General features: G+C 52.7%; 1 protein-coding gene and 1 non-coding gene across 4 annotated transcripts; one reads left to right on the top strand and one right to left on the bottom strand.

Annotated features, from left to right (window-relative positions):
- Positions 1-840: 840 nt before the first annotated feature.
- Positions 841-13,366, bottom strand: PRRT1B (proline rich transmembrane protein 1B). Of its 3 annotated transcripts, XM_006128388.5 has the most exons (5): positions 13,148-13,366; positions 12,341-12,458; positions 5,368-5,768; positions 3,999-4,139; positions 841-3,045 (listed from the first exon to the last, which is right to left on the bottom strand). In XM_006128388.5, exons 2-5 carry the CDS (start codon positions 12,372-12,374, stop codon positions 2,899-2,901), a joined length of 723 nt encoding a protein of 240 aa, XP_006128450.1. In that variant the 5' UTR covers positions 12,375-12,458; positions 13,148-13,366; the 3' UTR covers positions 841-2,898. The 3 variants fall into 3 exon arrangements, with proteins under 3 accessions (XP_006128450.1, XP_006128451.1, XP_089629025.1); XM_006128389.5 differs by lacking the exon at positions 12,341-12,458 and having other exon boundaries at positions 13,148-13,365; XM_089772899.1 differs by lacking the exons at positions 12,341-12,458; positions 13,148-13,366 and adding an exon at positions 12,138-12,331.
- Positions 10,703-10,774, top strand: TRNAE-CUC (transfer RNA glutamic acid (anticodon CUC)). The gene has a single exon. It is a non-coding gene; the product is annotated as a tRNA-Glu (tRNA).
- Positions 13,367-14,586: the final 1,220 nt, after the last annotated feature.

The raw sequence follows: 14,586 nt of genomic DNA, 5'->3' as shown, positions 1-14,586 counted from the left end.
TCCACTGGCTTCAGCTAAACCCCAAACAGCACCTTCCATGAGAGACTTGAGTTCCTGCTGCCATTGCTCCTTCGTGTCCTTTCAGTTCCCCACGTTTTCATCTCTTTCCTGTCTCTCTTTGCCTCTCTCTAGCAAGTGCCTGGCTTAGCTGACTAAAACATCTTGCCCTTTACAAAACTGCCCTGAGCCTAGGATCAGAAACAGAAGCTAAAAGAAATGCCTCCAACAAATTGGCCCGTTGATGAGTGAGGCTACTAAGACCTTGTTGTGCGTCTGCGCCACCTTGTCTCCAGCAGCCAGCCCGCAAGCGGAAGTCAACATCTGAGACACAAGCTGCATGTTCTAGCTCTGCTGTTCTTTCCCATCCCCTTTTCTCTGTGTATTGTATGGAAGCGAGGAATTGATTGGACCTCCCCACCACTCCAGCCTATTTCAATTTCTCTTTTCCTCCTGGGAGACAGTTCCCATCTTTGATACCTCTCAGTAGTGCGCAATCCGTGGGTCGCAACCCCCAAGGGGGCTGTGGATGTCTTCCTGGGGGGATCGCGGTGCTAAGCTCCGGGTGGCCCGGGGCTGGGCTGGGCCCAGCCATTGGCGGCTGTGCAGTGCTGCACTTAGATCTGGCTGGCTGGGGGCTGGGCCTGCCAGTTGGTGACCCCGTGGCACTGGGGTCATGGTGGAAAAAAGGTTGCGCACCACTATAATACATCATCGGGGGGAGAGGTCTTTACGACAAATCTCCCTGGCTAACCTGAAAGGGATCAAGACCTATTGACAGCCCGACTTAGTACTTCACATTGCAAATGCTTCACATGTTGTTGTGGTTTTTTTGGGGGGGGGTTCGGTCTCTTTCACAAAAGGCTACAAATATTTTTAGTTTGCTTGTTGCTGTGGGGCTAAGCAGGCCAAAGTCTCTACTCAAAATCCCAAACCGTGGTTAAGTGTTTAATGTCGTACAGCGACAGTGTCACGGTAACGCTGTTGACTATCTGGACCCACTTCTTCCATCAGCATTCCCGCCCCTCGGGCTGTACTTCGAGGCCTGTGCCAATGTAGCCGAAGAAGTCCTAGGGCGGCAGCATTTGGGACAGTGCGGAGTGCGAGAGGGTCTGCCATTCGGCTGAAAAAGAGGACGTTTGCAGAAGCACTAAGGCCTGTCAGATCAAATGAGTGGCCGATACTGTTTCTTTCTGTTGTGCTCAGTCGTGGTCCCCAAACCAGACAGCCCAACATGCAGCCCTCTGCTTTGTTCCAGTCTCTCGACATCTGTGAGGACACAGTGGTAAATCATTAGGGGACGTGTGTGGGACAGACCTCACTGCCAGTCCATCTGCTTCTGCATGCGCCTGCCACGTGCAGTAAACATCCAGGCGGCCTTAGGGGAGGGAGAGAACTTGGCTCCTGCATTAGGGAGCGGAGCGTGTGGTCATTGGTGTAAACTTTAGACGAACAAATAGGCTTTTCTCCCTTACAGCTGGCAGGGCAGCCGGCTGCGTAGGTGAGTCTGAGTTTAGGCTATGGCTTACCGCCAGCTGTTTATCCTGAGCCTCACACAGCCCCACCCACGTCCTTGAAGCTATCCTGCCTCCTACAAGTCACATGCAAGAATTTTATTTAAACGTTTAAATGTTTCATGTGGCCATGGCATGAGGTTGGACAGCTCTGGGGACCAGCTGTGTAGCCCCAGCTTTGGGAGGGCCCCCATCTCAGCCTGGCGGGCCCCCTTCTTAGGATGACGAACACAGCAAATGTCAGGCTGGATCAGACCCAAGGTCCATCTAACCAGGATCTTGTCTCTGACTGACCAGAGGCAGCTGTTTCAGGAGGGGAAGGGGAAGGATTATGGAATGACATCTTCATAAGAGAGAGGCTGATTTTCAGACAGGGCACTGGGGATCTCTTTTGTGAACATGGTTACATATGGAAACATGAGCTTTTGACAAGCCCTTTTTTTTAATTGAAATCCAGAAGCAGGGATGTGGGAGAGATGAGTATGTTTCTCAAAGTTTTCTTGGGCCACAATCCCCAGGCCAGGTGGAATGGCAGGGAATGAAATCCTGAAACTTCCTTTCCTAGCGGGTTATTTTGAACATAGATTCTGGATGTGAAGAGCTAGCAAGATGCAGGGCATCCGGAAGGTGCATTTCCTCTTATTTAAGTGCCATGGTTTAGAGGGAAACCGCCTGATTTTGTGTGCCTAAAGCACAATCCCAAAAGGTGTCGCCGTTGAGGAATATGTTCCAGCTCAGAAACCTTAACTCTGATCCTGCAGGAGTCCAGGTTTTCACCGACCCTGCTTTTTTGAGGGAGGTGATTGTTCATCACAAGTCTCAAAGGAATTCAAGCTAACCTCAGATCCCCTATCAGCAGGGAGAGGGGGCTGGTGGCGAAAGGCCTGCTGATACTGCTAGTTGTCTTCCCAACGAGATACTGTTCTGGGAATGGAGGCCACAAGATGTGAACGAGGCCTTGAAGGCTGGTAAATCCTGGAGGCGCCCTGGGACGTGCAGTGTCTTGTGGCGAGGATGTTCAGCTGGTGGACTGCTGCCCCGTTACTGCAGCAGCACAGCGCTCAGTTGTGTGACGCTCTCTTGTCTTCCAGCCTGGGGACACCACGAGGCGGGCGGATGGCTTGTGTGCTGGCGTTGGGGCAGCGTCTGGGCCTGGGACCACACCGTCAGTCATTGCAGTTGAAGAAGAGAATGAAATACAACCCCAGGCTGGACAAGCACAGGCCAGTGTCTGCCAGCAGAAAGCAAGGCAGCTCAGACCCTCGGACTTCCATGCCCCTTTGCTGTATCCTGGCACTTGCCTTCGCCCGCCACCAGGCGCTTGCCCCAGGTCCCACGGGTGGTGAGCAGAGAAGGTGATGCAGCCTGTTGTCTGTGGGGGGCTCTGTCATACATAAAGCACCACCAGCACATAGATGACCCAGCTGATGCACACGAACACTCCAAAGAGCAGGCTGAAGAGAACCAGGGACCGGGCTTTTCTGGACGCTAGCTTGGCTTGGATCAGGTCTCCTCTGTTCAGGGCTGCTCGGGTCTAGAGTTGCGGGGGGGAGAGAGTGGACAGTAAGAAGAGGGATACAAGTTCCTTTCACTTCAAAGACAAGAGCTGAGGCCTCCCAAAGGGGGAGCCCCTGTCCCTGTGCACAGCTTTAAGCACATCTGATAAAGAACAAAGGCAGCAGCTGTTACTAATGGAAAGGGAAAGGGATGAAATTTCAGACCATCTAAGGCTCTGACCATGGATCCAGGCAGAAAACAAGCCAGCACAGTCAGAACCCTTCCAAAAAAACCCTTAGTGGGTAAAGAGTGGTGGTTGTCTCCCCAGAAAGCGCAGCAAGGTGCACTGGGCTGTCTTTCAACCACCAGCTGATTAGGCCCTGTCAGTCACTCACACACACACAGGCTGTACATTGTCTGGCTGTAATGATCCCTGTACAGTTGAATAGGAACCAAGCAGCAAAAGGATGACCCAGCCAGGGTTTGGTTTGGGCTCAGTACATGTAGGGCTCTATATTCTAGAGTGCAATGAGCAAGGGGAATTTTCTGCCCCGGGAGGTACTTGCCGAATCCGTGTTCTTGGGATTTGAGGAAGAAACAGACAGTTTCCTGGGACTCCCTGTATACACGGGTGAGTGGTCACCCGATCTCGAGAGGAAAGGAATTCTTCCAGCCTTCCCACATCCCATGCCTGTGTTGACAGGCCTGGTGGGGTACAGCCGGCCTTTGGGGTGTTAAGCAGAGATTTTTGAGTGTGTCCGTGGAGCTGACAATCAATGTCCCGTGTATCAAGCGGCGCAGGGGAAAGACTCCCCAGCGTGTAACTTGTTGCCTAGCGTCCGGAGTGCTCCTCTCGGGGCTGCCTATTATTAAGCGTAGCCGCTCCCATCCCTAACGAGGAGAATAAATTCCAAGCACAGGGACTCCCACATCCCTCCTCCAAGCAAGTTCAGCCTGCCCAGGCGGCAGAAAGGGCAGGGCCCGTCCTACCTCGTGGGAATAGACCAGCGCGATCACCCCAGTCAATAAGCAGCAGAAGATCGTCACCAGCACCGACTCGACCATGTAATCTTTGGGCGGGCGCCCCCTGTCTGCTGGTGCTGGAAGCCCGCTGACGGGCAGCCCGTTGTACTGCAACACAAAGCAAAGGGCTCTGGTCATTCCTGGGCACATGCAACATGGAGAGGGGGTCCCGCGGCAAGGGCCACCGCCTTGGTACCCCATTGCTGTGGAATGGCGGAAGGTGCAGACGCAGGGCCCGCCCCCCTCTGCGGGATTGCTCCCTATGCTGTTTACTGCCATGTCTACCAGGGCGTTGTCCACACCGGGTTTCAAGGTCTCGCACCTTGGGGCTTCCACTCATCCGTGGCGGAGGGGGGGGGGCAATTCTGCACCATCAGGAAGCTTTTCCCTTTCTAAGGTATCTGGGGATTCTCAAGCAAGGGCCGGGTACAGACCAGCCCCTTTCCAAGCCCTTCCTGTCTGCTGGCTTCCTCTTCTGACCCTGCGGTGCTGGCACTAGCCTACGAGTCCAGGCAGTCGCTTGGCACGGCACGTGCTCACAGCTGGCCCTGCTTCCTGCTCTGGGATCCTCTGCCTTCTCCTCACCCTCAAGTCCATACACTCATGGAAGGTTGGCCACAGGTAACACAGTCACACCAGGGGAAACAGCAGCCTCTGTGACTAATCTGCAGTACCAATGAGAGAGATGCAGGAAGGGGGCAAACATTGCACTCCAAACTCATGAGACGTGCTACCAGAGATGCATACTAGGGATGTCACTGGGTAGACGACTACATGATTAACCGATAAGCCTGGGCTTATAGGTTCATCCTGTTGTCTACACACATTCCACCCGCCTTTACTGCCTCTGTGTCAGAGGCAGCAATGGGGGGAGCCGGACCCAGTGCCTATAAGGAGCTGGTTTAAAAGTCAGCTCCCTATGAGCACCGGATCCACCTCCCCCCGTCCCCCCACCTCCGTGCTGTTCCTGCTGATGATGGAGAGGCTGGAGCCAATACACACAGGACAGTTTTCAAGCCAGCTCCCTGCGCATGCTACAGGCCCACCTGCCCTTCCCCCCCCCTTCACCCCCTCCCCCCCCCCGCACTGCCTCCTGCAGAGGCATAAAGCCTTAAGAGGCTTAAAACTCGGTTCCGCCTCCCCCCCAGCACCAGCTTTGCAGTGCTGTCTCCCCCCACCCATGCTAGCAGCGCGGAGTGGCAGGAGATTCCCTGGGAGTGGGGCTGGATCACATTGGCTGCCAGCCCCACACCCAGGGATGGTCGAGTAACCGATAAGATTTCATGTGGCTACACAACTATTCAATGATACACTAGCAAACATCCCGGTTACATACAATAGAGTATGGGAAGGAGCCAGGAGGTACATTCTGCTGCAAAAGTCCTGGCTGGTACATGATGGGCACTTGTCCTGAGATGGCTGGGAAGGGTGGGTACATCATGTGAGCAGCCTTTGGGTCTGGAGGAGAATAGGGTGGAGGATCCCCAGCAAAGCTTGGGTTGGTGACTCCCGAAGTGCACTTGGGTTCTTGTCCTTCCTGGGCGGGGAAGTTGGGCTCAGCGGCAGTGCTGGTGAGTCCAGAAGAAGTGCAGCCCTGCTGCTCCTGCCCTGTCATCCCTCCTCTGCTGTGGTCTGCAGTGGAACCCCAGGCTGGTCCCGTCACGCCTCCCTCCGGGGGTTCGCAGCTCCGCAGTCCCTCCCTGGAGGTGCAGGAGAGGTCGCCTTCCATCTCTGGCCCTTGGAAGAAATTGCAGCAAAGGTTAAAGTGAGTGACAGGCACTTGCTGGTACTGTTGCTTTGAGGAAGTGAAGATTCCCCACAAGCCAGCAATGCCCCTGCAGACAAACGCACATGACGAATGGCCACAGCAGCTCATCCTCCCATTCACACGGGGCCTCTCCCACACCCCTTCCACAGACAGACCCAGCCAAATAAGAGCCAACCCTGAACTGACCCAGGCTGTTTGCAGCCAGCTCTTTTCTCCTGTGCTCCAAGCAGCTACGCTGAGATACTAGGGGGGCTCTGGGTGACCAGAAGCAGCAAGCACCAGAAATCTCATGACATGTTCTCCAGAGGTTTCCAGCTCAGTCCTATTGACACCCCAGGAGAGAGGCTCTTCCAAATCTCGGAACCTCTACAGGCCTGGCTAGACACAAGGATGTCTGCTTTTGTCTAGTATTCATGGGCTAGCCCAAAGCACTAGAATTGCAGCCAACGTGGTGTTTGTGTACCTGTTTCACAGGCCAAGTGATTAGCGAAGACAGGTGGTTATTACAATGCTCTGAATCTCCATGTACTTTAGGGTGGAACTGTTTGGCAAGAACAGAAGAACCTCAATATAATGGCACCTCATTCGCTCCTTGACTTGATGTTCCCAAGGACTCGGCTGACATAGAGCTTGATTTCACACCCGATCTGAGTTCGCTGCTTGGTGGCCTAGCATCCTTTTCCCCTCTGTCTGGTTTTTTGTTGAACCATCGCTAATGGCTGCCTGGCTCTGCATACTGGGCAATGTTTGATTTTGAATAGGGAATAAATCCAGGAACTTTTTTGGAGAGGGGAGAAGAAGGGAGTTGATGAAACAAAAAATTCTGTCTCTTTTGGAGTATTCTGTCCAGTTCTGGGCACCACATTTCAAGAAAAATATGAAGAAACTTGAAGGTCCAAAGAAGAGCAACAAAAATGATGAAAGGTCTAGAAAACATGAGCTATGAGGGAAGATTGAAAGAATTGGGATTGTTTTGTTTGGAAAGGAGAAGACTGAGCGGAGACATTAGAGCAGTTTTCAAGTATCTAAAAGGGTGTTACAAGGAGGAGGGAGAAAAATAGTTCTCCTTGGCCTCTGAGGTTAGGACAAGAAGCAATGGGCTTAAACTGCAGCAAGGGAGGTTTAGGTTGAACATTAGGAAAAACTTCTTGTCAGGGGCTGTGTCTAGACTAGCCAGTTTTTCCAGAAAATCAGCCACTTTTCCAGAAAAACTTGCCAGCTGTCTACACTGGCCGCTTGAATTTCCGCAAAAGCACTGACTTCCTACTGTAAGAAATTAGTGCTTCTTGTGGAAATACTATGCTGCTCCCATTTAGGCAAAAGTCCTTTTGCGCAAAAGGGCCAGTGTAGATAGCTCAGATTTGTTTTCCGCAAAATAGCCCCGATCGCGAAAATGGCGATCAGGGCTTTTTTGCGGAAAAACGCGTCTAGATTGGCACGGACGCTTTTCCGCAAAAAGTGCTTTTGCAGAAAAGAGTCCGTGCCAATCTAGATGCTCTTTTCCGAAAATGCTTTTAATGGAAAACTTTTCCGTTAAAAGCATTTCCGGAAAATCATGCCAGTCTAGACACAGCCAGGGTGGTTAAACTCTGGAATAAATTGCCTAGGGAGGTTGTGGAATCTCGGTCACTGGAGACATTTAAGAGCAGGTTAGATAGATCATCGCTATAGATATCTAGGCAGTTCCTGTTCCTGCCATGAGAGCAGGAGATTGGACTCGATGACCTCTCGAGGTCCCTTCCAGTTCTAGAATTCTATGTTTCTGGGTTTTAGAAACTTATATAAAGGAATAAAGCATGTTGACAGGTGAAATTAAAAGTGAAGCTGGACCCTGATGGGGTTATTTGTGTGTGACAGCACAGAAACTTACATGACTTTGTGGTTCACATACATGTTGGGGTGGTTTGTAATATTACTCGGGGGGAGGAGGGGAAATGCAATTAAAGTACCAAAAATCGAGGATGTCCATAACACTGGACAATGTCAGCTGCCGTTATTCATGTTGTGCATAAATCTCAGCTCATGGTGACTTTTCAAGTCAGCAGAGGCGTAGTTGTGCTGTGCAACGGCAACAGCCACCTTCTCCGTGCAGTGAAACCTTTCAGGTGTTGAAGGACTCTATGGACAAAGGCGGCTGGCCTTTGGCTCAGAGGAGCCATAGTGTGTAGCACTGGAGACTTACACACTGTGCTCTCTCCTGCAGTTTGCATTTGGTACTTGATATTTTTTTTCAGATGGACGTAAATTATTGAGCTTAGCATACAACTTAATGGCGAACTGTTTCCATATATAAGCACTTTTAGAAGCTGAATGCACATTTCAGTTAAATAATTCCCATATCGGCCCCTACTGTGGGCAGGTAAGTTCTTTAGCCTCATTTTATAGGTGGAGACGCTGCTACAGCAAGGCGAGGTAGCTAGTAGAAGGCCACATGGCGAGTCAGTCACATAACTACAATTGGGAGCTCACTGACTGGACTCTGGAAATGGCCTTTCCTCCATTCTAGCCAAAGGGGGTCTGCAGTAATAATGCTCCACCTCTGGAAACCACCAGCTGGGAAAGGAAGTGACCTGACAGAGCAAATCCCTGCTCACCAGCTGCTCTGTCGTGCGCTAGCACTTTGGTTCAAGGTACAATGAGTTGGGTTATTGAATTGTCACTGTGGGCCCAGCTGTGGCTGGTGGCTCCTGACAGTGAAGCTGAGCATGTGTTGCTTAAAACGAGGCCACGTTGTAGAACGGACCTGGGAAGCTGGACTGCTGAGTTCCCTGCTCTGTCATGGACTTTGCTGCGATTCTGTGGGTCTCTAGTGCTCCAGCCTCCAAGATGTTTGAGTCTTGATGCGGCTGGACTGAGTCTCAGCTGGGTGGGGTGACACTGGGCAGGTTGCACCCTCTCTGTGTCTTGGTTTCTCCTGTCTTAAAAGGGGGAAGGCAGGAATAGTCTCTTGGGAGGACCCTGGGGCTGGGAAAACACTTCGAGCTCTCCGGCAGACGAGCGCGGTCCGTGTGCAAAATGCCACAATTTGTCTGAATAATCTCCTGGGGGAAAGTCTCCATCAGCGGGAAGCGCCTAGAGTTCCGGCTCCAGTTCCTGGGCTTCCAGACAACATAAGGAGAATTAAGCCAAGCCAGGTGCATACCCCAAGGCTGCTGCCTGCCTCCCTCCCTAGTGGCTGCCAGCACAGCAGAGCAGCCTCCTAACAGGTCGTATTGTGGGGCATAAATTTCCCCTACGGCAGAAGGGCTCGGCTTCCCCTCTCCGCGTGACACGCGGCCACTGGAGCGTGTCTAACCTGAGGCTGCGGCCAGCCAAGGAGAGAGGCCCAGACCCCTCCGAACTGGCCGCCCCCCCACTGTGAAACCCCAGTCAGGCCTTGGCTCAGCTTCCAGGCTTCAGAGCTGGTTTGTGCTGAAAGGAGGCCCAACCCCAAAGCCCCCCCCCAACGGTTTGCGTCAAAGACTGAAATGAACATTCCTGCCCTGGGGCCTGCGAGTGCCGTGAAATGCCTCGACTCTGACTCCATAAGAAACTTTCCATTCAATATTAAAGCCTTACAGGGCCTAGAGCCGCCCTCCATGGCAGGCAGAATCTTCTGGGCCTTGCCCAATTTCTGTGGCCTGGTCAGGCGGGATCCCACCTGACCAGACCTCTCCGTGCGCACTTGGCTGTCTGGCCAGGGATTGCCAGAGGGATGTCTGCCATAACGTCCCCCCCCCGCCTTCCTGCGGTTCAGCTACTGTTAACAGCGCATGCCGGGCCGATGAGGGAAATGAAGACGAGCTGGAGGGGGTTTGTCTCTGATGGAGAAGGCATGTCAGGGCGGAGCAGGACCTGAGCGTAGGTGCTCCCCTCATTTGGCGTCACTATTACCTAACGGCCAAAAAACATCCATGCTCCTTCTGAGGGCGAAAGTGTCCCAGGTCTGGGTGAGTTCTGCAGTGGCAGGTCAGCTGCCTGAGCACCCGTGGGTGGCCGCTAGGCCTGTTCTATGGTAACTTCTCTCTTTAAATCCTTTGAGAGAAATTACTCCAGGGCTTTTGACTCTCCCCTCTGGAGGAGAAGAGCAACTGCAAATGTAAGCGGGGGAATGGTCCCGCTATTGTGGGGAACATTCCTGGCTTCTATACCACCCCGGTGAAATGGACCAGCGAAAGGATCTGAGTCCCCGCTCCCACTTCCTTTACCGCACGGCCTCCCTGTTCCTGAGGGCTCCCCCTCCACTCTCCTGAGCAGCAGAGCCCTCGAAACCCCAACAAGGCTGGGCCCAGGTTTCCTGGGGCTTAATCCCCGACCTTGTAGTCACTAGGGGTAGGAGTTAGGGTGTCCCCACTCCGAGGTGCTCTCTTCTCACTGGATGCCTTCTTGGCCTAGTGATCACTTCATAAGGTTCAAAGCAAATACAATTTATTAAACATCAACTGATTAAAGAGAAAAGAATAAGAAAAAATGAGACTGGTTAAATGAGAACACACAGCCCTGCTCTGTAGCACGGGGACATCAACACAGAATTCTGCAGAGTGTAAGGACAGTGCACAGTCTCTTCCTTAGAGGCCCCTTAGAGGCCTTGGATGTGCTGCGGGGGGGGGGGGGGGGGGCTGCAGGCTGGACACGCTTGCTCTGACTGTGACCACACAGCCTCAAGCTCTAAGTGGCCAGACCCCTCTCCCAGTCCAGAGCCTCTCCCCACACTTTGCAGTTCCCAGCTGCTCACCACATCCAGCTGCAGGGTGCTGCTTGGCCAGTCTCTAGCTTCTTGCGTTGCTTCTCTGTTCCTTGTGGCTCTCTGAGCACTGCCAGTCTGCTGCTCAACACAGGGTCTGCGCTCCTTGAGCTGTGTGTGTCAAGCTCAGCAGCTGCAAAAACTGCCCCTCAGCACATAGCTTGCACTACTTGGGCTGTGTCCCTGATGGTCTAGTGGTTAGGATCCAGCACTCTCACTGCTGTGGCCTGGGTTCGATTCCCAGTCAGGGAAAGCAGCATGTAATTTCATGTGACAGCTGCCTAGGCTCTCTGTTTGCTCAGAGAGAGCCAGAACAATCCCAGCACACAGGGAGGACCAGGCCTGGCCTCTCCCCTTCCTCACTGGCCTGTCCAACCTGTCAATCAGGCTGAGCTGGAGTGTTGGCTGCTTTCCATTGTCTCTGGGGTCTGTCAGTCTCATGAACCCTTCCCCCTCTGAAACTGGGAGCTGGCAAACCAAACAGCTCCCACAGAGTTTTAGTAGGGGTAACAGTCCCCTTACCCAAAGGTAGAACCTCTAAACATTGGGACTATGGATGTGGTGGGCACTTGGGCAGTGGGGCTGGTGACATTAGCCATAGGGCAGCTGGGGGTCCAGCAGCAGCCTGGCCTGGTCTGGCAGCAGCTGTGGGAGAGCCTGGGCCAGGGCTGGCGGCATCTGTGGGGCCAGTGGCAGCTGGGGGCTAGCAGCCCAAGTGGGCTTTTGGCCTGCTGGGCAGCAGCAGCCAGTCCAGGGTTTGGCAGGGGAGGGGGTGTTGGCAGCTGAGGCCAGGAGGGGAGTCTGGTGGCGGGGGGCAGAGCTGACCTCCTTGGTCCAGCAAAATTTGTTGTTCAGTACCAGTCAGGTCCCGAGGATGCTGGACCAGGGAGGTCCAATCTGTACCACCCAGCTCTTCATCAGTGGTTTATATTGCTAGCTTTCCCCTTCCTCCAGACCCCTGTGAGTTCAGGCAGCAAGGATTCTCCTTCCTACACCAGGACACCAAAACACAGAGACCACATGACTTGCCCCAGGTCAGTGCTTGTGTCCAGACTCCCTCTCAGGAGTCAGTGCGTCTCTGGACCTAGAGCTATGTGAAAAGGCGGGGGAGTGGGGTGTTCACAGGTAGGTCCAAAAAATCAGAGGAAAAAATCATTTGGGGTCACCCTGAAAGCGAAATTTTGCAGTTTGGCAAATCAAGAAGTAAATAAATAAATGTAGCTTAGTTGGTGACAAGCTAAATGTTGTATTTCCATTTTCATCTACCCCCCCTCCCTTTTTAAATGCAAGAAGCACAGGTCATTTTGAAGAGGAGAGGGTTCAAATCGAAAAGTCAAAACGTTTTGTTTAAAAAATGACCAAACAAAAGGCTTAGACTTTTTTTCGAAAAAACTCCAGCTACAAGCATTTGCCAACATCCACACAAACGTGTGACGTGTTTGTGTACCGGCATCTATCCATCACCCCCCAGGGGAAAAAAGTTACACTTGAGAATTTTGCTCATCCTGTATGTGCCCTCTAAGACATGTGCATCTCTCATGCAACCCCCAGCTGAAAGTAGGTTAACTCTTGGACAGCCCTGCAGGGAGAGACTGTATCCTCAACCTGCACATACCTTCCAGCTGCAGTGTGATCCTGCCGTTGGGGTGTTGCTGGGCCTGCCTCTCGGCATCTGGACTTGATATCAGGGTTCAGTGCCAGCACGTAGATTGCTCAGGACTAGGGCTCACCCAGGGTGGGTTTCACACGTTCCCTTTCCAAATCCAGTGCAATTCAGGGGTTTTCTAGGAAAGCAGCAGGAATCCAGCCCAAACCAACCTGTGCTTGATGCTGCAGCTTCATGAGGCTCCATGCAGGAGTGGGGGAGGAACGGGATAGGGGAAGAATCTGAGTTGCTCTCTCTGTCTAGTATCACTTCTTGGGGCAGAATTTCCTCCTGGAAATGAGGGATTGGATTTTGGCTACAGTTCCTGAAGGAGGGGAATGCCTGCATGCTATTTGTGATCACCTCTGTCCAAGGACAGGCGTATGAAGTGTAAATACTCAGATTCCAGGTCTCTGGTTTCTTCTGCTAGGAAACTCACTGGCCAGGCCTTGAAATCTGCTGCCACTTGACAGAGTGAGAATTCACTCCCGCTCTTTGGTGACTGGGAGCTGCCAGCCACATAGAAACTCTCAAACACATGCAGGCAAGCTTTCTCCTCTCCCACAAAACACTGTGCAATGCTTTGCGTAGCAGAAACGAGCTCCGGCAGCTGGTGCCCGTTTCTAACACGCTACTCCCCAGAGGGGTTTCTCTTTACGTGAACCAATAATGGTAAGAGTCACATGCTCTGAGCCCCATCTGGCAACCTGGAATTCCTGAGTTTTACTCCTGGTTTTGACACTGACTTGCCCTGTGCCCTGGAGTCAGTCACCCAACCCTGTGCCTCAGTTTCCCATCTGTGGCATGGAGATGCTAGTGTTTACTTGGCTCACAGACAGACCCTATAACTCTTGATAGACCCTAATTTGACTGCTAGAAACTGCATAGACTCCAGAGGTCTCCCTCCGCCAGACACAACCTAATTCAGTTAGATTGGCCCTTATAGTGCTCGACCCAAAAGAAAGGAACGTTCACGTTACCTGAATTAATGGATGTGCCTCTCTCGTCTTACTTGGTTTCACTCCAGACCATGCTGTGGTGCGTCCCAAAGCCAATGAAGATTCCCTGCCAGTGGGATCAGCTGTTCCCTGGAAGTTCTCCTGAGCTATCTACACTCGTGGGCTAGAGTGAGGATCCTCTGCCTGCATTTCTCCTGGGCGTGACTGTCCTGTGAACTAAGTCCCGGCCTCTTTCCTTGCTTGCATTCGGTTTCCTGAAGCTGTGCTGAGCTTTATTAATAATTGACGAGCTTGTTTGCAGACGACTGTGTACACAAGGGCAGCATAGCTCCCGTGCCATGGCGTTCCCAGCCAGGCCAGGCTGTACCAGTATCTCCCTGCTCCTGGGGGCGGGGCAGAGGTGGGGGGGAAGGATGAAGGCCAGACTTCAGCACTGAGACCAGACTTCCCTATCTACCCTGGCAGAGGGAGCATAAGCCTGTCAGAGCCTGCTCCAGATAAGGGGATACAATAGAGGGGGAGGGACACCCCCCCCAAACAGGCCACAAAGCCCTTTGAACTGTAAATACCTATTGGAGCCAAATCACACTAAATAACTGGCACTGGGAGGCAGGGCTGCTGTTTTGGCTTTTAGACCTGGACTGGGCTGAGGTGGCTGCCGGGACAAGTGGAAGGAGGATTCTGCCTGAGAGAGCTTCTCCCCCACTATGGACAAAGGAATTCCCTTCCATCGGCCCCTTGCATGAGTGTGAAATGTTCCTGGGAAAGGGGCTTTTTACGCAACGCCGGTCCCCGTCGGGGCAGGCCAGTCTCTTCCTCTTCACAAAGCAAATTGGTGGACGAGAACATTGGGGAGCAACACACAATCCTGGGGCTGGAGGAGACCTCAGGAGGTCACTGGGTCCAGCCCCCTGCCCAAAGCAGGACCAACCCAACTAAACCATCCCAGCCAGGGCTTTGTCAAGATGGGACTTAAAAACCTCTAGGGATGGAGATTCCACCACCTCCTGAGGGTAACCCATCCCAGTGCTTCACCACCCTCCTAGGGAAATAGTTTTTCCTAATATCTAACCTAGACCTCCCCCACTGCACATTAAGACCATTGCTCCTTGTTGTGCCATCCGACACTACTGAGAACAGCTTCTCACCATCTTCTTTGGAACCTCCCTTCAGGAAGTTGAAGGCTGCTCTCAAATCCCCCCTCACTCCTCTCTTCTGCAGACTAAATAAAACCATATCCCTCAGCCTCTCCTAACCTGGGCTGCAGCTGTTTCTGGGGTGGAACGCTGTCGCTCTGTTTTAACAAAACACAGCAATGCTACACGTCAGGCAGTTGTGGCTGAGCTGGCACAGGTAGACACTGATGGGGAGAGGGGCTGCATAGGAAAAGTGCCTCTCCCAAGCCCAGACAAGCAGAGATGCTTTGAATATTTTCACGTGAAAGGCATTTTGTCACTAAT

The sequence above is a fragment of the Pelodiscus sinensis genome, chromosome 23, assembly GCF_052426305.1.
Source record: "Pelodiscus sinensis isolate ZL-2025 chromosome 23, ASM5242630v1, whole genome shotgun sequence".
NCBI classification, from domain to species: domain Eukaryota; kingdom Metazoa; phylum Chordata; order Testudines; family Trionychidae; genus Pelodiscus; species Pelodiscus sinensis.
This window is presented reverse-complemented; position numbering and strand designations above follow the sequence as displayed.

Bases quoted from the DNA above. Each gene is read 5' to 3' on its own strand.
- PRRT1B (XM_006128388.5), bottom strand. From the start codon at position 12,374: ATGGAGCCTCATGAAGCTGCAGCATCAAGCACAG. The intron at 5,769-12,340 runs GTTGGTTTGGGC...ATTTCTTCCAAG, and splicing joins AGCTGCAGCATCAAGCACAG to GGCCAGAGATGGAAGGCGAC. The intron at 3,046-3,998 runs GTAGGACGGGCC...CCGCAACTCTAG, and splicing joins CGCTGGTCTATTCCCACGAG to ACCCGAGCAGCCCTGAACAG.